This window comes from Abramis brama, assembly GCF_963993115.1.
Source record: "Abramis brama genome assembly, chromosome: 7".
Taxonomy (NCBI): Eukaryota; Metazoa; Chordata; class Actinopteri; order Cypriniformes; family Leuciscidae; genus Abramis; species Abramis brama.
The window spans coordinates 45,176,224-45,199,710 of NC_139969.1; the positions used below are offsets into that span (position 1 = coordinate 45,176,224).

Here is a 23,487-nt window from a genome sequence, read left to right on the forward strand (position 1 = left end):
AAAGCTTGACAGAGAGAAATCATTCTCCTGTGTGTGTGTGTGTGTGATCGCTCTGACTTCTCTTGTTTTGCTTGTGATGCGTCTTCATCTGTGGATAGTTCTAGTTTGAGCATGTGTACACTGAAGGTAACACTAGTGTAACACACATGATCAGCGTTGTGTTGTTGTTTCAGGTGGAGCTGCTGTCACACTTCGGCTCGGAGCACTTCTGTCCTCTCAGTCTGATCAGGTCTTTATTACACACTCACGCACACGCACACACACACAGAGGTCAGGGGTCAGTAATGATGTCCTCTGAGACACACACACACACTAGAGGTCTGCACGGGCTTTAAACTGAAGCCCGAACCTGGCCCGTACCCGCGATCATTTAACCCGACCCGACCCGACAATTACATTTACATGTTAAGCCCGAACCCGACCCGAACCCGAGGTCAACTCTGTTTCTCACAGCAAATACCATTTTTGCAATATGTTGTATTTAATGATTGCTTGAAACGGTAAACAAATACATGTAGCCGCAGCGGCCCTATAAGCACAGCAGTAAGAGAAAAACTTACCAATCACGTAACTTTGCTGTGGTCGAACAGGTGTAACAGTCACACATTTCTCTGGAACTCAAACTTTAAAAAGTTCACGCAGTGTTGCAAAACTATTTACACAATGAGTTATGAAGGAAGAGAACGGCGTCGACAGTTGATGGTTTCAGCGCCGTCCTCCTCTGATGGAAAGTTAGTCCAGCTGTACTGAAGTTTCTCTCATCATCTGGAACTGTCATAAGTTTTCCCTCAGTAATTTTTTTTTTGCTTTATCAGACTCATGGTTTGCTTGCTGTCGTCTGCTGTCTGTGTTTAGACTGAAATAGCACGCGAGAGCAGTAGCACATGCGCAAAACAGTTTTGTGATATAAATGATATAATGATAAAATAAAACAAATAATAAAAAAATTATATATATATTTTTTATAAAAATCATTTTATTATTTGTTTGATTTTATCATTATATCTCGGGTCGGGTAGCAGACCTCTAACACACACACACACAGCTGACTTCCACAGTTCATTCATTTATCACACCACAATTGCTTTCTGAAATATCATGTTTACAGATGCAAATGAGGCTTTGTCCAATTAAATATGCACTCATTTCGATACATTTCCAGAACTGAAATCTGAACATTGGATAAATCCAGATTCATAATTCTTGTTTGATTATGTTGACACATTGAAGTTTTTTTCCAGAGGGGATTTTACATTTCTCTGTTATCACTCCAGAAATCTAAAAATATTGCCAGCAGACAGAAACACATTTTCACCCTGTGTTTAGCAGTAAAATACTGTATAAATCAGGTGAATGATGTTCACTATATTGCCAATAGTTTTGGGGCGTCTGCCTTTACATGCACATGAACTTTAATGACATCCCATTCCTGATCAGTAGGGTTTAGTATGGAGTTGCTCCACCCTTTGCAGCTATAACAGCTTCAGCTCTTCTGGGAAGGCTTTCCTCAAGGTTTAGGAGTGTGTTTATGGGGATTATTCTTCTAGAAGCGCATTAGTGAGGTCAGACACTGATGTTGGACGAGAAGCTCTCAGTCTCGCTCTAGTTCATCCCAAAGCTGTTCTGTGGGGTTCAGGACTCTGTGCAGGAGTCCAGTTCCTCCACACCAGACTCCTCATCCGTGTGTTTATGGTCCTGCTCTGTGCACTGGAGCGCACTCATGCTGGAACAGGAGCATCCACAAACTCTTCACACAAAGTTGGGAGCATGAAACTGTCTAAAATGTCTTGGTCTGCTGAAGCATTAAGAGTTCCTTTCACTGGAGCTAAGAGGAAGAGCCCAGAAAACAGCCCCCCCCCCCTCCCCCAAACAACCCCACACCGTAATCCCCCCCAAACTTTACACTTGGCCAGTGGCGGCGTGCTTTACACCACTCATCCCACGCTTTGCATTGCTCTTGGTGATGTAAGGCTTGGATGACCGTGGAGTATTTAGTAGAGAGGAAATTTCACGAATGGACTTATTGCACAGGAGGAACCGATCACGGTCCCACGCTTGAGTCCACTGAGCTCCTGAGAGCGACCCGTTCTCTCACAGATGTGTGTAGAAGCGTCTGCATGCCTAGTGCTTGATTTATACACCTGTGGCCATGGAAGTGATTGGAACACCTGAACTCAATGATTTGGAGGAGTGTCCCAATACTTTTGGCAGTATAGTGTGTGAACAAACCTTCAGAATCTGCTGACATCTCTCTCTCTCTCTCTCTCTCTCTCTCTGAAGGGTGTTCGGCACCAGTATGATGGAGGAATATGAGCTGAACTCTGAGCCGTCAGACAGACACACACACACTCACGAGGAGCAGGACTACGGTAACCATCATCTGCACACACACACACACACACACTGCCGTGCCGCAGGAGCATCAACTCTGCTTTTCTCTTGATGAATGTTTAGATCAGCCTCCAGACTTTGTGCCGGTCGAGGACCGATCCTCCGGGAATCTGATCGGATCTGCCAAAGGTCAGTGCGCGTCACAGTCAGATCCCGAGGGTATATAATCAGGTGACCAGCTGATGATGTCTTGTGTTTCAGACGCTCTTCTCACCATGGTGAACAACATCGCTGCTAATGTGCTGGGCGGGCAGAGCGCAGGTGTGTTCTGACATCACTTCCTGCTGACGCCTGACTGTGTGAAACCCTGACTGTATGATTGAGCTTGTGTTTGTGCTGTTCAGGAAACTCCTCCACTGAAGGCCTGAACGCGTCAGAAGCGGCTCTCCCTGCTGGAGTGATGCACTCTGGGTACGTGACCGGGCTCTCGAGGCCAGGAGACATTACCATCAGATGGCATTGAGCTTGATTTCTTGTTATTTTTAGGATAAATTAGTGGTGCAAGGGATCACAGAATTCACGGGGGGGGGGGGTCACTTAAAGCTCACTTGAAGTTCTTTGATACCACATCAAAAACTACTAGCCTAACTGATAAGGTTCAAGCATTATTAAAAACAAGTGAACAGTCAGTAATGAAATAAGAACAAATACACACATTACAAGCAGAGATTAATACTAAATAACAAAGTTACAAAATCTAACAGTAGTAGTCAGGTACAGAAATGAATAATTAAGCCTAAATGTACAATAACATGTTCACTGTAGAATTAAATATAGTTTCATCTTTGTTAAAGCTGTATTTTGTTGTTTTATTAACATTAATGACACAGACAACATTAGGAATATTAGGCTGCTGTCACTTTAGGCCCGAATGCACGGACCGAATATACTGACAAACATCCGGTTTCTTTCTCAACTGTTCACTTATGACATAACTTGCCTAGACGGGTATTGTGACACTGTGTGTGTGCATTCAAAGGGCACAGCGTGTGTGTGCGGCCGTGCGCACAGATAACGCGCGAGTCCTGATTTTTGCCTCTTCTTTCGCGTTTAAAATTGGTTGCATGTGTAAATTGTCTAGACAAAACACGTCCAAATAATAAACTTTCACTCTATGATTGTTAAACTTAGCAGTTAATCCGCGAATCACATGCGTGCTGAACCGTGGGGGCTGGTCCGTTACGATCACGATCAACTGTGATCCGTTGCACCCCTATTCCTCACTGTTCTTCAGCTTATATCATACTCATATAGTTCCCGTTCTTTTTCCATCAAGGCCAGTGGCGGATCAGCTGGATGTCACTGGGATCACAGAGACCGGCAGCACCTCCTCAGCGACACACACAGACGCTCCACACACTGAAGACGGGTCTGTCCAGACCGGGCCGGATGAAGACGCTCCCGTTCAGACCGAGCCTGAGGCGGAGCAGATCGTCACTCTGCTGCCCGAGGACGAGTCGGATCAGCTCTCTGGAGCAGAACCGGGAGAAGAAGACCAGCAGAATGTACGCTCTGAATCCCGTGGCTCCTCTCTTCATGAGTACCTTCTGCAGCGCTGCTCCTCTCTTCAGAAGAGGAAGACCATCACACACTCCGTAATCACCTCATCTATGAGCTCAATCACAGAGAGTCCTGTCATTCCCACGCCTGTCCCGCTGGCTCCGGAGCTTCAGTCGCTGGTGTGGGACCTCTCCCCGAGCCTGACCTCAGATCTGCTGCCGTCTGTTAGCGAGATCCTCACAGCGACGCTCCCTCCGCAGAGCCGCGAGTCTGGTCCCAATCCTGATCCAGCGACGCTCCCTCCTCAGAGCAGTGACTCCGGTCCCAATCCTGATCCTGTGACCAGCTCCGGTGGAGATCGGGTAGATCCGGAGAGGATCTCGGCCACATCTGCCCTTGAGAAGGACATTCTAACTCCTACTGTGTCCGTTAGTACAGTGGAAGAGTCTCCGCCTACTCCCGTATCCGCTCTAGTGGATGAAGCAGCGCTGACTCCTGATGGGTTGGCCGAGGCCAGGAGCCAGGAGCTGTCGGAGGAGGAAAGCAGCGCTAACATGGAGGTGGACGGAGAAACGCTGGGCTCCGGCGAGGTGTCCGCTCATGGCTCCAGTCAGAAAGAGTCTGTCTTCATGAGGCTCAACAACCGCATCAAGGCGCTGGAGACGAACATGTCTCTGAGCGGACGCTACCTCGAGCAGCTGAGCCAGAGGTGAGTCCCGCCGACGTACAGAGCGACCGAGATCCTCACTGCCAACCTCAGGGTCATTCTTCACCTATAAAGAAGAGTGAAACACCTGAGCAGTGATGTGCTGTTAGCAAAAATACCCACACTGTCCATGTTTAGATGAATATGTAAATATGTGCTGCACTTTCCTCTCAATAACAAAATAAACGCACACCAAAATTGACAGAAAACAGCAGTTCAGAAAGCTTTACAGTAGTAAACATGATAAACAGAGTCAATGTCTCTTTCAGTTAGAATCACAGCTGCAGTTTCTACTATGAAGCGGCTCTCAGTGTGTTCATGTTCTCACTCGCGTCTGACCTCGATCAACTGAACAGAAGAAATGAGCCAGAGAAGATTTACACCTCAAAGAAGGCGGAGCCTCATAGCCATTCCCACCAATTACATCATTGACACATGAACCAATGGGAGTTCAGAGGTGTTTACTAGCTGGAGTGAACTTTTCCTGAGAGTTTCTATGAGCTGTTTCCACTCCAGTTCATTATTCTGTATATATCGGGCCTTTAATGTGTAACACCATTTAGCAGCTTGATTGCTCTTTTTGCAGAGGAGGAAACCGTTTTTTATGTCTAAACATCTAAGGAAATGTGATTCCTCAGGTCATGACCCCACTAAAATAAGGAGTTAAGTTTACTGAGGATTCGACACCGATGTGCGCCTCAAGTACGTCTTCGAGTATTCACATAAAAGTCTTGACACTCGCTGTGAATCATGATTGGCCTTGCGTCATGACGTAACGTGTGACGGCATACACGGAAACCACAAAGGAACGCCGGCACACAACAGCGTTAGCTTCTATGATAAAGCAAGTCGCTCCCAGGCAGAAGGAGGTGTGGCAAAGGGACGCAGTGTCTCGTTCCCTTCTCAGGGAACAAGGGTTACTGCCAGGTCCTATGAGGGAACTCTGGTCCGAGTCGCAGGCCTCATCCTCCAAGCCCCACAGAGGTACAACCAGCAGATGTCTTCCCAGAAGCCCATCACCCAGAGGAGTGTGGATAGGAATCACGTACACCTTGAGTGTGGACTGGGTAAGAGCAGCAGAGAAGCGGTCTTGGAGGAACTCCAGCACTGAAGCTACTGGGCAGTTATCTGGGTCCACCTCTACACCAGTTGGTGAACACATTCCATTTTAGCCCGTACAATTTCCTCATGGACGGAGCTCTGGATCAGAGTATAGTCTCGACCATTCCTGCTGACAGGCCAGCTTCTAGGTACTGTGCCTCCTCAGGGGCCCGACCCACAGTTTCCACAGCTCTGGCCGAGGGTGGAATATTGAGCCCAGCCCTGTGCCTGCAAAAGCAGGACCGATGGGGATCTCCCATGGAGGACAGTCCAGGAGCGATATTATGTGTGAGATCCATGCTCGGGTCGGCCACAACGGGGCTATTAGGAGTAGACTGACCCAGCTGCGAAGGACCCTCTCCAGAACTCCCGGGAGCAGAGCGATCGGGGGAAATGCGTTCAGGCGCCACCTCGGCCACGTCTGCACCATGGCATCCAACCACAGCGGGGCTGGATGCGTGAGGGAGGACCACAGTGGACAGTGTGTTGTGTGGAACCTCCACCAGCTCCTCATATGCGGGTACATGAGGTGGCGAGTCATCTCCAAAGTCCCCTCCTTCGATGCTTAGCACATCCACTTCCTCAGAAGCAGAGAGCTCGAGCATCGCATTCTCCAAGAAGCCCAGCGACTTCTTCCACACGAGGAGGGAGGACATCAGAACATCAGATATAGTGAGATCGCTTGTGACAGACAGCACCAAATAGGACATACAACAACAGAGAGCGCTTGAAGAACAGAAAGCTAACTCTGTTGTGTGCCGGCGTCCCTTTATAGCTTCCGTGTATGCCGTCATACGTTACGTCCTGGCGCAACACCAATCACGACTGGCGTAGTTTCACTCATGCTTCAGAGGCGCTACGCTGAGGGGCGTTCCCCAAAGTGTCGTTCCGACGCAGTGCGAGTTCCCTCGAAAGGGAATGTTTAGCACACATATGAGTTTGACTGGTATGTGAAGCGTTGTGGATGTTTAGCACAGATGCCTGTACTGTGATGGTGGTGTGAGACTGTGGTCACAGTGAGACTGGTTGATCTGGCTGTGTGCAGGTACAGGAAGCAGGTGGAGGAGATGCAGAGAGCCTTCAACAAAACCATCATCAAGCTGCAGAACACCTCCAGAACGGCCGAGGAGCAGGTCAGCAGGACACCAGATCTGTGTGTGTATGTGTGTGTGTGTCGGACACCATATAACTCTGTCTTGACTGCAGGACCAGAGGCAGACGGACTCGATCCAGGTGCTGCAGGCTCAGCTGGAGAACGTGACGCGACTCGTCCTCGGCCTGTCTGTCAGCGTGAGTCGGCTGCAGCAAGAGGTACTCATCCATTGCCTGAGACTAGCAGTCGTCCTGTTTCATGTCTGTGTCAACCCTGCAGTATAGTGATACTGGTGATGATACTGGTGATGGTAATGATGATAATGTTGCTGTATTCTGCAGGTGTCTGACAGGCAGAGCTACATCCTACTGTGTCTGGTCATCGGTGTGCTTCTCGCACTGCTGATCTGTGCCAACTACCGTCAGATGTGTGAGAGTCCTGCGCTCGACACATTCAGATCCTGCTTCCATGAGAGGTGAGGAGACGCCACACGGGTCATGTGACTCCTACATGTGTCCTGTGATGTGAGGCCCGTCAGCCTCTCTCTGAGATGATAGGAAATGGTAGAATTCAGGGCTAACAGAGAGAGAAACCTGAGTGTGTCAGTGCTCTTAAAGTCTACTGAACAATACATGTGTGATAGTTATTACTGAATAAATATGTACACACTATAATCAGCGTTTCTTGGGAGTGTATGGCTCAGAGTACTTAAAACAACAGACATGATAGATATGATTGAACAGGTGTGTAGGCTAATCATTGATTATCTTTGTGAAAAACAGCATGAAAGGCTTCAGTTGAGAGCAACACAAACACTTCTGCTCATCCTAGTTAAAGCAACTTCACAATTTTCAGTCACAGATGAACCTTCATAATGAGGAGAATAGTGCACAGATATTGCGTGTGCGCAACAGCTTGTGTAGTGGATCTGTTCAGCTGTTTACTGAGCCGTGTTCATCAGGTTTTAGTTACTGTGCGTGTGAATGAGTTTCATTCAGTCCGCTACTCCTGACCACCGCATTCAGGATCACCAATACACTCCAGAAATAGACCTTTATGTTCAGATTATACATAATAATGGGAACATCTTGAAGTGAGTTTAACCTTCAGACTGAACGTGCACATGCTGCTTGAAGATGCTGAATGGAGAATGGAAGAGTTTGTCAACTTAAATTCAACATCCTAATAATATACTGCCTGTTCCTCAAATAAAGCTACCGAATGTCTCCAGAAGACCTGGAATATACTGCAGTTATAATACTTTGTTTGTCCTTTTTTGATCTTAACAGTAACAATAATAACTCACAGTTTCTGATTTGAATTGGTCAAATACCCGATCAGACAGAAGGTCCATATGAAGCCAGTAGTGATTCTAGGTGTCAGATTGCTTCATCACGAGTGCAGAGAAGTACTGCTGTAGAGACTCTGTCAGAGGCAACAGTTATCTTCCTTAAACGTCTTCAACCCATTCTCCAAGGCTAACATCTCACAGGACATGTTGCAGGAGTGACTCTGAGCACATCCATCATGAGCATGTGATGTTGTGTTGTTAACCCAGCTCATGCCTGCTGTTTCCAGAGAGCCGCTGTCTGATGAAGAGCCAGTGATCCTGAGACGCAGAGCCTCTGATCCGCCCTCGCTCCCATCCCTCCAGACGCCTGAAGGTCAGTTACTGACCCACAATCTTTCCTCGCATCATGTGTTTTGTTGAGTGGATCAGACACTTAAGTGGCTTTGACATTTTCTGCAGTAAAACACTTGCTGTTGTTGCTCTTTATTTCAGGAGGTTCCGAAGAAACCAGCAGCCTTAAGCAGTGTCCAGTTAGTAGAAAAGTAAGATGGATGTTTCTGACTTCTTGATGCAATCGTTCTCTTTCAAAGGAACTCAAGCTGCGTAGAAACGCTGTGGGAATGCCCCTGCGGGATTGCTTCATGAAGCACGTGTGGAATCAGTCCAATGGTGTGACGGAACGTCATTGGCGGGTGACGTCATCAACCAGGAAACTATAAAGCACACCTGAACCAAACAGCATCAGCTTCTCTATCTTCAGCAAGCACACTGTGTGTGAATCTGTGTCCTTGGTGTTACTTTGTCTGTCTTTAGAAGTTGCTAGGCAGGAGTTTTTCACCATATATCTCTATATATAAGAAAAAAACTACAGTGAGGAAAATAAGTATTTGAACACCCTGCTATTTTGCAAGTTCTCCCACTTGGAAATCATGGAGGGGTCTGAAATTGTCATCGTATGTGCATGTCCACTGTGAGAGACATAATCTAAAATAAAAAAAATCCAGAAATCACAATATATGATTTTTTAACTATTTATTTGTATGATACAGCTGCAAATAAGTATTTGAACACCTGTCTATCAGCTAGAATTCTGACCCTCAAAGACCTGTTAGTCTGCCTTTAAAATGTCCACCTCCACTCCATTTATTATCCTAAATTAGATGCACCTGTTTGAGGTCGTTAGCTGCATAAAGACACCTGTCCACCCCATACAATCAGTAAGAATCCAACTACTAACATGGCCAAGACCAAAGACACTAGAGACAAAATTGTACACCTCCACAAGGCTGGAAAGGGCTACGGGGAAATTGCCAAGCAGCTTGGTGAAAAAAGGTCCACTGTTGGAGCAATCATTAGAAAATGGAAGAAGCTAAACATGACTGTCAATCTCCCTCGGACTGGGGCTCCATGCAAGATCTCACCTCGTGGGGTCTCAATGATCCTAAGAAAGGTGAGAAATCAGCCCAGAACTACACGGGAGGAGCTGGTCAATGACCTGAAAAGAGCTGGGACCACCGTTTCCAAGGTTACTGTTGGTAATACACTAAGACGTCATGGTTTGAAATCATGCATGGCACGGAAGGTTCCCCTGCTTAAACCAGCACATGTCAAGGCCCGTCTTAAGTTTGCCAATGACCATTTGGATGATCCAGAGGAGTCATGGGAGAAAGTCATGTGGTCAGATGAGACCAAAATAGAACTTTTTGGTCATAATTCCACTAAACGTGTTTGGAGGAAGAAGAATGATGAGTACCATCCCAAGAACACCATCCCTACTGTGAAGCATGGGGGTGGTAGCATCATGCTTTGGGGGTGTTTTTCTGCACATGGGACAGGGCGACTGCACTGTATTAAGGAGAGGATGACTGGGGCCATGTATTGGAGTGGGCCAAAATCCCTCCTGCAGTGTGTGCAAACCTGGTGAAAAACTACAGGAAACGATTGACCTCTGTAATTGCAAACAAAGGCTACTGGACCAAATATTAACATTGATTTTCTCAGGTGTTCAAATTCTTATTTGCAGCTGTATCATACAAATAAATAGTTAAAAAATCATACATTGTGATTTCTGGATTTTTTTTTTTAGATTATGTCTCTCACAGTGGACATGCACCTACGATGACAATTTCAGACCCCTCCATGATTTCTAAGTGGGAGAACTTGCAAAATAGCAGGGTGTTCAAATACTTATTTTCCTCACTGTATATAATGGCGAGCGAACAGTTCATCCCTGCACTCGATATCCCACGGGTGGGGATACACACCAACTATGTGTTGTTTGTTTGGGAGTGCTCTCAAGGGAGCTGATTGTGAGGGGCTACTGTTAAGAACGCTGCGCTCTCGCCAATCTCTCTTCGAGGAGGGCGGTTCAGTTCGCGCTCCCGGCGGCTTCAGTCGTGGGGTGAGTGAGGAGGTCAGAGAGATTCGTACCGACAACACATCAGTGGTCTCCTAAATAAACCATCGGGGGGTCTGCGGTTGCGCCCCCGATGTAAGATCCTCCTGTAGGCCCAAGGGAAGTTGGTCTCTCTGAAGGCAATCTACATCCCTGGGTAATTAAATCAGGGAGCAGACATCCTGTCAAGGCAGGGGCTGAGGCCCGGGGAGGGGAGACTAGAGTTCTCAACGGGTCGGGTCGGCCCGACAAACCCGACGGGACCTGCGGGTTCGGGGCGAAAATATAATCACCTATATGATGAATATAATCATCATCATTAACCTCTGGCTTAATCTTTTCCGCTCAGTGAAAAAAACAACAACATTTATTAATCATCGCACCGTAAAGAAAGCCTGACGCCGCTGCGTGCACGCCTTTAGCCTGGAGAGAAGATGGAGTTGGTGAAAAGTAAACTTGCCGCAGGTGAATTCACCGTCGCTACTACAGCCTATTTATATATTTAAAGTTTATTATTTCAGTTGTTTGTATTGTTTGTATTGGTTAAAAGGCGTGAACATTAAAGGTTGATTTGAATTCCCGTCTGCTGGTCATGATAATACGTGTATGATAAAAAAAAAATCAGACGCGGCGTCGGGCCGCGGGCTGGGTTCGGCCAGATAATTCATGTTGATGTGTCGGGTTACATCGGGTCCGGGCTTTAAAAGCCACGGGCCGGGTCGGGTCGGGTTGTAATTTTCAGGCCCGTTGAGAACTCTGGGGGAGACTCCACCCTGAGGTGGTGGAACTCCTATGGGAGAACTTTGGTCAAGCAGAGGTCAATCTGTTCGCATCCCAAGAGACGACACTCTGTCCACTGTGGTTCTCTCTCAGTCAGCCAGCCCCTCTGGGGTTGGATGCGATGGTTTAGGTATGGCCGAGGTCACGTCTGTAAGTATTTTCCCCGATTGCTCTGCTCCCAGGAGTTCTGGAGAGAGGTCGCCGGGGCGGGGCCTGTCTTCTGCTAGTAGCCCCGTTTTGGCAGGCCCGAGTATGGTTCTCGGACCTAGAGTCTCTCCTCGACGGCTCTCCTCTGGAGATTCCGCTCAGGGGGGACCTTTTCTCTCAGGCGAGTGGGTCGATCCTTCACCCCCGCCCAGAACTGTGGAAACTGTGGGCTTGGCCTCTAAAGGGGCCCAGCTCATAAGTTCAGGGCTCTTTACACCTTGAAGTGGAGATTATTCACTTCCTGGTGTGGAGAGCACCAGCTGGACCCGGTTAACTGCCCGGGGGGTGCTGTGCTGGAGTTCCTGCAGGAGCGCTTCTCCGCAGGGTTATCCCCCTCCACACTGAAGGTGTACGTGGCAGCACTAGCTGCTTACCACGTCCCTTTAAGTTGTGTATCCTTGAGGAGACACCCTCTAGTAACTCGTTTCCTTCGTGGCACTTTGAGGCTGAGGCCAGCAGTCCGCAGGAGGGTGCCGACTTGGGATTTGGCTATTGTATTGGAAGGCCTTTCCCTGGCTCCGTTTGAGCCCATTGAAGAAGTTTCTGAGAAATATCTCACTCTAAAGACTGTATTTCTCCTCGCTATTACGTCTCTGAAGAAAATTCGAGACATTCAAGCACTCTCGGTATCTCCCTCGTGCCTGGAATTCTTGCCTGGTATAGTAAAGGCTTTTCTTCACCCGAGACCAGGCTATGTTCCTGTGGTCCCTACTAATATTGTAAGACCAGTTGTACTGCAGGCCTTCTGTCCTCCTCCCTTTCTGATGTCAGACCAAGAGAAACTAAATCTGCTCTGCCCTGTCAGGGCCCTTGATGCTTACCACAAAACTGCCCTGTGGAGGAAATCTGAACAGATGTTTGTTTGCTTTGGGTCACTCAGGAAGGGTGTCCTGCATCTAAGCAGAGAATTAGCAAGTGGGTGGTTGAGGCTATCTCACTTGCTTACGAGTCGGCTGGTCAGCCTTCACCTTTGGCTGTACGAGCTCACTCGACTAGGAGTATGGCTGCTTCTAAAGCTTTATTGTCAGGAGTTTCGCTCCATGATGTTTGTGATGCGGCAGGCTGGTCCTCACCGCACACATTCGTGAGGTTCTACGATCTTGACTTCAGCTCCACTCCAGGGGCGCAGGTGCTTTCGTCTTAATGTGCGCACTGACTTCACACGGACGGACACTTGCTCTTATGGCGACGTGGGTATTAGCGTTGCCAGCATGAGTTCCCTTAAAAGGGAACGTCTCTGTAACGTGTCTAACCTTAGTTCCCTGAAGAAGGAACGAGACGCTGCATCACCCTGCCATACTGCCGCCATACTCCCGGCATGCCCGTGATCGGCTAGCTTCAGCCTGTCAGAAGCTGACGCTGTTTGGTGTACTTGATAGATTCCTGGTCGACGACGTCACCCGCCTTTGACGTTCTGTCACGCCATTGGACTGATTCCATACGGCTTCATGACGCAATCACGCATGGGCACTCCCACAGCGTTTTGACGCAGCATCTCGTTCCCTCTTCAGGGAACTTGGGTTACACACGTAACCGAGACGTTTTTCTGGGCAGTAAAACCCATAAAGCATTCATAGCGTTTATCGGTGAGGAAATAATGACTGTTGGTTTGTCTTTGTTGCAGAAGAAGCATAGGCTGAAGCTCAGCAGGAGTCTAGAGACACGAGCCGCTCCTCCGGTCGCTGGTGTGATTCCTCAGAGCACGATTGGCCCTCAGGCTTTGGAGGTCAGAGACGTGATGTCAGACGGCTCTGAGGGCTCCTCGCATTCTGAAGAGACTCTGTTCTGCGGATTCACCAGCTGTGCGCGTCTGTGTGAGACGATTCCTGCGCCGGGACGCTGGACGCAGAGCAAACGGCAGAAAACTCCAGAACAGCTGCATCAGCCTCCGCAGCGCAGCGTCCCGCATAATCTGACCCGGGGTCTGACCCGCACTGGACACACTGAACCGCACTGGACACACTGACCCGCACTGGACACACTGACCCTCCGCTGCTGAGAACACTCTTACACTGGAGCTGCTTGCACTGTTTCAACACACTGGATGCTAAAATCTTCTGCCGTCTCTATTCAACAAAGATTTATACAGTTTGGGATTATTCTTTTGTAATAATATGCCACTGGCCTTTCAGACAATCATAAATAAAATATAAATAATTGAACTGCTGCATTGATTTTCCTATATTTATAGTGTATTCTGACAAATGCATTCACCATGTATATATTCCGATAATAATTATCATATACACTCAGCAGACACTTTATTAGTAACACATTGCTAATCCCTGGTCGGATCACTTTTTGTCTTCAGAACTGCCCTAATTCTTCGTGGCAGAGATTGGACAAGCTGCTGGAAACATTCCTCAGAGATTCTGGTCCAAATTGACATGATAGTATCACACAGTTGCTGCAGATTTATGGGCTGCACATCCATGATGCGAATCTCCCCTTCCAGCACATCCCAAAGCTACTCACAACTGTGTTCCTTTTAAGAAAGAAATGATATCTGCGAGGATTTCCAGTCCGGATTTAGACCGTACCATAGTACTGAGACTGCTCTCATCAGTCACAAATGATTTGCTCTTATCATCCGATCGTGGTTGTGTCTCTATTAGTGTTACTCGATCTTAGTGCTGCATTTGACACCATTGACCACAACGTTCTTTTAAATAGGCTCGAACATTATGTTGGCATTAGTGGATGCATTAATATGCAATTCCACTAATGCCAACATCATTTTTGAGTCTATTCTAGTCTATTGGCATGGTTTAAATCAAACTTATCTGACCGTTATCAGTTTGTAGCAGTAAATGAAGAGATGTCTCATCGATCACAAGTTCAGTATGGCGTACCACAAGGCTCAGTACTAGGACCGCTGCTGTTCACTCTGTACATGCTACCCTCACACACACACACACACACACACACACTCTGTACATGCTACCATTAGGAGATATCATTAAGAAACATGGCATTAGTTTTCACTGTTATGCCGATGATACTCAGCTGTATATTTCTTCAAAACCTAACGATACTTACCAATTCACAAAATTAACGGAATGCATAGCTGATATAAACAATTGGATGACTCGTAATTTACTCAATCACATCATCTAGATAATTCTGGACTCCATGAAGGCCTTTTAGTATTGTAACCATCCCGACGAAATCGAAATAACCATTCATGAGTGATGAAAGCCGTCAGATCTCGGCTGTCCTTGTGAAGCATCACTTGGAGGTATGTGTTCCCCTTTAATTCAGTGAATAAGTCCTCCATGTGTGGAAGTGGGTGGCTATCGATTATTACTGCCCTGTTTGGCTCCTGCAAATCCACACAAACAAATTTCTCAGCTTTTCTTTGTTGTCACCACAATAGGGGACAGCCATGGGGAGGCACCCACCCTCTGAGTGATGCTTTCAGCTTGTAAACGACTAAGTTTACTAGGAAACTGCATGTCTAACTGACAAAGAAGTCTGCACAGTTTTTGCTGTACTGACTCTCTTACTTTCACCCGATGTACAAAGCCTTTAGCGCCACTGTCATGTGAGGTCAAGGTCATCGCAAGGGCAAGAGGTCAATCAATTACACGGTCATCAATCATCAATTACACGGTCATCAATCATCAATTACACGGTCATCAAGCTTTTTTGACACGTGCTGTATCTTAACACTACTCCCTCCCTACCTGTCGGTTTAAATCATGTTTTGCCTCTCCATGCCCTGTCGTCTTGAGCAGTGTTGGGAGTAATGCGTTACAAAAGTAATGTATTACAGTAACTTATTACTTTTTGTTGTAACGCAGTAGTGTAAGGCATTACTAATCAATTTTCAGTAATATTTTACTCGGTACATGTTCAGTAACGCATGCGTTACAACACACTTTTAGCCCAAAATTTAATTGTTCAAAAAAATAAAAAAATACATAAAATACATATAATACATTAAAAAAAATACACAAAAATACAAATACAATAAATACAGCCAGACCGCGAGACATTAACGAATGTTCGTGGTCAGTCAATAGCCGCGTGCGTGTGGTGTCCAAGTTTGTAAATAATGACTAAATGACAGCTTCTGATATATTTGTAAGGCGATTTATTTCATTCATCTCCCTCTTGCTGGTGTACCTTTGTATTGTGTGACATAGTCCAGTAAAAGCGTGTTTAGGGCAGGTTATACAGGAGTGCCGCGATCATGATTTCGGTCTCTGTGCTCGCGCTGGCCAGAGGAAAAGCGGTTAATGGGAGAATATGGTAGAAGAAGACTGTACATTCGCGGGATGGACGTATGCGCATTGCTGTTTGCTCTTCTGTGTTTTCTTTCTAACCAGAGAGCAGTCCGTTTTCTTTCGTTTTGAATTGTTCTGTTTAAAAGTAGACATGTCTGACTGTGAGTGAGGCAAGTAGACGCTGAGTTTCGGTTCATTTATGAGACGCCCGGGACCCGCACCTCCGTGGATAACCAGGACCCGCGCCTCCATGTCCTGGTTTTCTCTTGTCTACTTATATTTACTTCTTACTTATTAAATCCAGGCAATTGGTAGATGAATCATTGATTAAAATTAAGATACAATTAATACAAAACGAAATTCACTTTAAAGAAAGGCTTTGTGCTTTCTGTTTGAGGTCTCTGTGAAAGCTTAAGCAGTCTTTAGTGCCACTTTCAGAGCAGTCGCGTCCGTTACGGAGAACTGACACGACCGTAACATCGTTTTTTCCTCATAAATGCGAACACGAAAAATAAAATAAAATAAAATGAATATATTATGTTCTGTGGAGAGCCAACCCTTCTTCATACGGTGGGTAGTATTAGGCCTACTTTTGGTTTGCTTAGTGTAATTCACAGAATTACTAAAAAATATTTTGCTATAACCTACCTAAAAGTTAAAGATTTTTTGTGTCACGCTATTTCCCTCATATTAACCCTTTCACGCATAGTGGTAACTACAGTGGACAGCTATTAAAAAAGCATTTTCTTGAATTTGCATGGGTTTTTATGGCAAAGTTGCACATCAGCCTCTTCATTGGACCCTGGTGCATCATCCTATAAATTGCAACCAAGTGGCAAGCCTTTGTGTTTCGATTTTTTCCCCCTCCAAACCAAGATGGCCAAGGGTCAGTCAGACATGCCAAGTTGCTCTGGAATATCCACCCATTCCTTCTATCCCAGGAGACTCTTGTAGGTAAAAAAAATATTGCAGCATCAAGCAATATCTAATGAGTCATATCACAGTAAAATTTTCCAAGTTTTGATTTTAGATTGAGAGAAAACTCTGATTAATCACATGTCCACTGTAGTGGACGTCATGCATCAATTGCTATATTTCAGCTACAATTTTTTGTAAACTTTTTTTACTGTAAATAAATGTACTTGTATTATTAGAATGTAATTTTCATTGACATCGAAAAAAGTCATGTGATTACATAATGTATGACACTTGTAATGCATTACTTGTTAGATCAAAAAAATAATCTGATTTCGTAATGCACGTTATTGTAATGCGTTTCTTTACTCATAACATCAAAAAGTAATCTGATTTCGTAATGCATGTTACTTGTAATTCGTTTCTTTACTCGTTACATCAAAAAGTAATCTGATTACGTAATGCATGTTACTTGTAATGTGTTTCCTTACTCATAACATCAAAAAGTAATCTGATTACGTAATGTGCGTTATTGTAATGCGTTTCTTTACTCATAATATCACAAAGTAATCTGATTATGTAATGCATGTTACTTGTAATGCGTTTCCTTACTCATAACATCAAAAAGTAATCTGATTAGGTAATGCATGTTACTTGTAATTCGTTTCCTTACTCATAACATCAAAAAGTAATCTGATTAGGTAATGCATGTTACTTGTAATGCATTTCCTTACTCATAACATCAAAAAGTAATCTGATTAGGTAATGCATGTTACTTGTAATTTGTTTCTTTACTCGTTACATCAAAAAGTAATCTGATTACGTAATGCATGTTACTTGTAATGCGTTTCCTTACTCATAACATCAAAAAGTAATCTGATTACGTAATGTGCGTTATTAGAATGCGTTTCTTTACTCATAACATCACAAAGTAATCTGATTAGGTAATGCATGTTACTTGTAATGCATTTCCTTACTCATAACATCAAAAAGTAATCTGATTAGGTAATGCATGTTACTTGTAATGCATTTCCTTACTCATAACATCAAAAAGTAATCTGATTAGGTAATGCATGTTACTTGTAATTCGTTTCTTTACTCGTTACATCAAAAAGTAATCTGATTAGGTAATGCATGTTACTTGTAATTCGTTTCCTTACTCATAACATCAAAAAGTAATCTGATTATGTAATGCATGTTACTTGTAATGCATTTCCTTACTCATAACATCGAAAAGTAATCTGATTAGGTAATGCATGTTACTTGTAATTCGTTTCCTTACTCATAACATCAAAAAGTAATCTGATTAGGTAATGCATGTTACTTGTAATTCGTTTCCTTACTCATAACATCAAAAAGTAATCTGATTATGTAATGCATGTTACTTGTAATGCATTTCCTTACTCATAACATCAAAAAGTAATCTGATTAGGTAATGCATGTTACTTGTAATTCGTTTCCTTACTCATAACATCAAAAAGTAATCTGATTAGGTAATGCATGTTACTTGTAATTCGTTTCCTTACTCATAACATCAAAAAGTAATCTGATTAGGTAATGCATGTTACTTGTAATGCATTTCCTTACTCATAACATCAAAAAGTAATCTGATTAGGTAATGCATGTTACTTGTAACACATTACTTTACTTGTAACATCAAAAAAGTAATCTGAATGTGTTATGCATGTTACTTGTAATGCGTTACCCCCAACACTGATCATTTCAGATGAGATTGAAAAAAACGTATCGCTAGGTTTTCTCAGAGGAGGGCTATGATAGAAATGTGCATGTCCATCTTGAACATAATCAGAATTATCAGCTAATAAGGGTAAATCTCCATACTCTGGTGCACTGGAGGGAGCATCTGAGTGCCCACAGTTGTACCTTGACAGACTGTAGAAAATTCTGATGGAATCACGTCCTCATGTTCTGATATCAAAGAAACGCGAAGTGCAACTTGTATGAAGTTGTATGAAGCCTTTGCAATATTTTGCATTTATATTTTTGTATATATTTTATAGTTTTCACATGATTTGATATAATTGTATTGATTAGTTTGTTAAATTCACATACTTTGTGTTTGATTATTGTCTCTTCTATAAAAGGCACTGTTAAATAAATGGTGTTTGTTTATAAAAGCAACCAAGTAATGGCTGAGAAAAAAATAGAAAAGATCTCAGTAGCCTACACTGTAAAATAATTTTTGCTGCATTAAATTAAGGCCGTATAGTCATTTCAACTGTTAAATCTCGAGTAATGATGAATTGCTTTGACTTGTGAAAGTGAAAACTGATAAACTTATGTTAATGTAAAAATATTTTGCCATGAGTTATTGATCACGTTTCCCGAGTGTAGTTCATTGTAATGACATTGTGTTTTCCTCTTTTGTGCAATTTTACATAATACACCAACACTTGTGTCTTTTCCCAAGAAAGTGGAGCTGAAATATGTGCAGTAAGTGGACATTTTCTAACTTTCCAAAGGAAAGAAAGTATAAGACTTTGTAATGTCCATTTGTTTCCAGTGCACTGGACAGTGAATAAACCCTCTCAGATAACTGTCATATGGAGGAACTAGCCTCCCTGCAAGTGCATAAATAACTTTACTTCATTATACTTGTATGCTTTATGGCTGCAATATAAGTTGCAGGATTCCACATCTACAGAAAGGCCTACAGAAGAGTCTGCACACACAGAGGAGACTTATGGCCTACAGGTGGGCAGTGTATAGCCAACTTTTCCTTTTTATTTGTTGCATGAGGCATGTGTCTAATATCTCTTGTTGCAGGCACTTGACCACTGGCTTTTCTTTACAAAGGACAATTGAAATAAAAAGGAACTAAGCATATTTGTCTTTTATTAAACATTTAATGAAAAGCGTTTTTTTTTTTTGGCAATGTTGTGTAATATGGCACATGCAACAATGTCACAGGCCCTGCAGGTGTGCAACCCTCAGACTTTTCAGACACTGAAATCTTCCCTTTAGTTAGCCAAAGTTCATTTCATTGTGTGCCCTTGTCCTGGCTAGAGCTGCATTGTAACTGGTTTGGGTCAGGGAATGGGGTCATAAAACACCTGTCTGCAGGAACATGTCATAATCACCTATGAAGAAATGCAGTTCTGTTAGGATCAGCATAAGTGTATGTAATACAGTGAGCTTGATATTTAATTGTGGAACTTTTCTTACCACTTTCAAATAATGTGCATAAATGTGAATCTCTGAAAATTCTTAAGTCATGCACAGATCTTGGCCATTTTGCTTTCACATTTGTGATATGGAAGATTTTAGTCAACTGCCTTTTTTATTTGATATAATATTATTAATCTGGAATATTAAGAATCACAATAGTAACTGGGCTGCACATTTACATTGTGAATCCCCTTTCAGTTCACATAATCCCCTTCATTGAGGCCTTGATGGCAGTCTATGGTAGCCTATAGTCTATGGTACCCAATCACGTTAGTGAAGCCTGAGTGACACATACTGTAATCAGCATGGTCATGATTGCATGATCTTCATAAAAAATGATGATAGCCTTAAAAAAAACTGCTTTAAAAAAACTGCTTTACAGCATTGGGTCTTAATTAGTTGGAAATGCCACAAAAAAAATAAAACTGTGTTTTAAACCTAAAAGCTCCAGGTAAACTCCGAATGACACGACAGACAGCACTTTCCATCAAGTTCTCCGCATCTCCAATAGTGTAAAGGAAAGAGCCGCAAATAATCTTAGGGCAATGCAAACAGTTTGTGCTGTAGTTAAAGCCCGACTCCGACAAGTCGAAAATAAATGTGCGTTTCCAACAAATTAATACTGTAAACGACAATCTCACGATTCACAAGAAAAAATATATATCTCAGAAAGTGCACTATCGCGCTGCGCTGGACTTCCCGTATCAGCTCCGCTTATAGTTGGGGGCCTTAAAGGTGCCTTATGTAAAAATTGAGGTAAAAATATCCAAAAAATGAGCTACACGCATCAAAAGAATGAGAAGAAATAAGGGCGATGATGTCATTAAAAAAATGTCAAGTTATAGTGCTGCAGAGATATCAACCTGAATTAGCATTAGCATTACTAGCCACGGCCCGACAGGTGTCGTAATACCAGTTTCGGCCATGGGAGGCGGTATGCGGGCAACATAACCACCAGTCAAACATGCAATACACGAATAACTCGCACGGCTTGTGGGCGTACTTGAACCTGATGTCAATCGTGTGGAAAGTAGCCTACAGCCCACTACTACATTCAAATAAAATCTGATAAAAAAGGAACAGAACCAGAGTAAACATTGGCACTGCTTTCCATCGCTGGAGACAACTAATGGACATGAAAGAAATGAGGTTTGACTTCGAACTTGCAACATTTCTTTTGGATTGGTAAGTAAGATGCTGTTAGTATTTCGTTAGAAGTTTGTTTTATATGTTTGTGTAGATTTTCGGGAAGTTATAACATAGAAATGTATCGAAGGCTGTTCGATAAACATATATATAACGTACATAAATATAGTATTGTAATATAGTACACATAGCACAATCTCTATTGCTCTTTTTTTCTTGCCAACTACGTGACCTATATTATGTTTATTAAATGGCTTTCCTGAGGTAAATCTGACATAATTGTTCTCCAGCTGTGTTATTGACCTCTTCACGCTGATAAAAAACACTGATTGGTCTATTGGTTTATTATGTATGAGGAATACATTTTGGTAAGTTGTAGCCTAACGTTACTGTATCTTTCAGTGTTCGTGATTTTTTTACTATTAGCTAGTAGAGATGATCGGTTCACATGCGCTAGGGATCTGTCGTGTAACATTTACAAGCGCCAAAACGGTATTTATTGTTTGAATTGCGTAATAAAATTGACAGAATCTGAGAGCTGAGATTTTTTTTATATCATAACTAACCTGCTCTGTCTAGTCTGTCGGTCTCCGTGTCCTCTTTGCTTCGCGATTTTTCTGTGCGTGAGAAAATTGATGTGTGGGGTGAGAGCGTGTGAAAAGTGTTTGCGTGTGTCTCACGGTGAATGCGTGAGAGTTGGAAGCTCTGGTTATGTTGGCGCTAGCTTGGTCAACATCAGCGAATGCTGTCTGTCAAATTAATGTAATTCAAACTAACAATAAAAATGTAATATGAACAAAACGAATATGAACATATTCACTGGTAAAGGTGAAGGGGAGTAGCTTGAAGATATTCATACTCTAGAGTAGACCAACTCACTTTCTGGAGGTATACTGCCCCCATCTGGTATGGAATGTGGAGTATGAATTTATTTATTTTTACACAAGGCACCTTTAAGCACATAAATAGGTAATTTCGCGCAAATTCATCTAAAAGCGCCAAATTTGGCACAGATGTAGCTCAGGTCATACCGAAATGATTTAGCTAGGGCGCCGGAGCCAGTGACCCTCGGGGCCAAGATGGCGGCCAAATCCAATATGGCCGCTGCCCGAAAAGGGTTCCGGCTTTAACTTTTGAACCACATGAGTTACAAATGCAAACTTGATATGTTTTTCAGCTTAATTGATCATGAGAAACGCATAGGAATGTTTATATTTATGACCCAGTATATCTGGACCCCTTGATCCTCCAATTCCAATATGGCCGCTGTCCAAAAAAGCAGTTTGGGCTGTGGTATGGGGCCTTACACCCCATTGTTCACGCAAATTCATCTACAAGCACCAAATTTGGCACAGATGTAGCTGAGGGGATACTGAAATGATTTAGCCAGGGCGCCCGAGCCAATGGTCCCTGAGACCAAGATGGCGGCCAAATCCAATATTCCCATTGACTTCCATAGTAGGAAAAAAATATACTATGGAAGTCAATGGGACCCAAAAACTGTCCGGTTACTGACATTCTTCTAAATATCTTCCTTTCTGTTCAGCAGAAGAAAGAAATTCATACAGGTTATATATATTATATATATATTGGTGTAATTAATAGACATCTCTCTGGTGGCATATGCAGCAGATCTCTGTAGAGCCTCAGTTAAAGCTGCTGATGAACCGATCATCTCTTCCTTCTAGTTAATTTATAGCATCAAATAAACATAAATGAACATAAGAAGGATGTTGTTTTAACCGCGGAAAGACGTCATTAGTAGCCTATCACACAAGTTCAAATTCTCCAACGTTAATCTAACGTTACTCTCCTGACTGCTTTGTCGGACGCAAATGGCGGATTATGATTGGTCAGATCGCCTGTCAATCAAACTCCCTGCGAAGGGCCAATTCAGCTCCAGATATGTTATTTTCTGTTTTCTTCCCAACCCCCTTACCTCTTTTCCTCCGAGACAGACTTAGCTCATTCACTTCGCTACCTTCAGGTAAACGCGGACGTGCTGAATGATGAAGCAATATAACGACAGTAACAGCCAATGAACTTTATTAGAACTTTTAGTGAACTTGATTACAAGTCATCTTCATGATACTCTTGATTGTGATCAAGAGTTACCACACTCTGTATCCTAATAAAACACAACATGCACAGATGTATTGTTCAGAAAGGAAAACCTTGTGTTTTTATCTCATGAAAAAGCAATAACACATGAACTGGACATGGGCGAGTTTGTAACAGAATTCTCTAAAATGAGTAGAAAGCTAATGTTGTAAATTATAGTGATATAAGTTGATCTTTTGTAAGACCTGCCCCGTTTTCCTCAAATCTAAAGTTACTAAACTGATACAAGATCTTTTGTGTGGTAAAAAAATAAATAAAAAATAAAATTCTAAATATAGCCTACATAATAAAAATGTAAAAATGACAATGGCCAAAAATCTTTAATGTTATACTACATTAACAGACGTGAGAATAATTCAGCATTTCAGATAAAATGTACATTGTTAGTTTGTAACAAGAGAGAATGTAAAAATAAACCTGTTA

At 43.4% G+C, this 23,487-nt stretch overlaps 1 protein-coding gene across 5 annotated transcripts in view; it reads left to right on the plus strand.

Moving 5' to 3' along the window:
• The window catches only part of LOC311086973 (SUN domain-containing ossification factor), a 52,769-nt gene extending 39,139 nt beyond the window's left edge, over positions 1-13,630 (plus strand). For all 5 annotated transcript variants that reach the window (XM_084120222.1, XM_084120226.1, XM_084120225.1 and 2 more), the window contains 12 exons: positions 174-229; positions 2,281-2,369; positions 2,455-2,520; positions 2,593-2,652; positions 2,736-2,802; positions 3,668-4,600; positions 6,744-6,831; positions 6,905-7,009; positions 7,133-7,266; positions 8,370-8,455; positions 8,575-8,624; positions 13,089-13,630. In XM_084120222.1, coding sequence (XP_083976348.1) covers positions 174-229; positions 2,281-2,369; positions 2,455-2,520; positions 2,593-2,652; positions 2,736-2,802; positions 3,668-4,600; positions 6,744-6,831; positions 6,905-7,009; positions 7,133-7,266; positions 8,370-8,455; positions 8,575-8,624; positions 13,089-13,430 — 2,076 coding nt within the window. In that variant the 3' untranslated portion in view covers positions 13,431-13,630. The remainder of the gene's footprint in view (positions 1-173; positions 230-2,280; positions 2,370-2,454; positions 2,521-2,592; positions 2,653-2,735; positions 2,803-3,667; positions 4,601-6,743; positions 6,832-6,904; positions 7,010-7,132; positions 7,267-8,369; positions 8,456-8,574; positions 8,625-13,088) is intronic.
• The last annotated feature ends 9,857 nt before the right edge of the window (positions 13,631-23,487 follow it).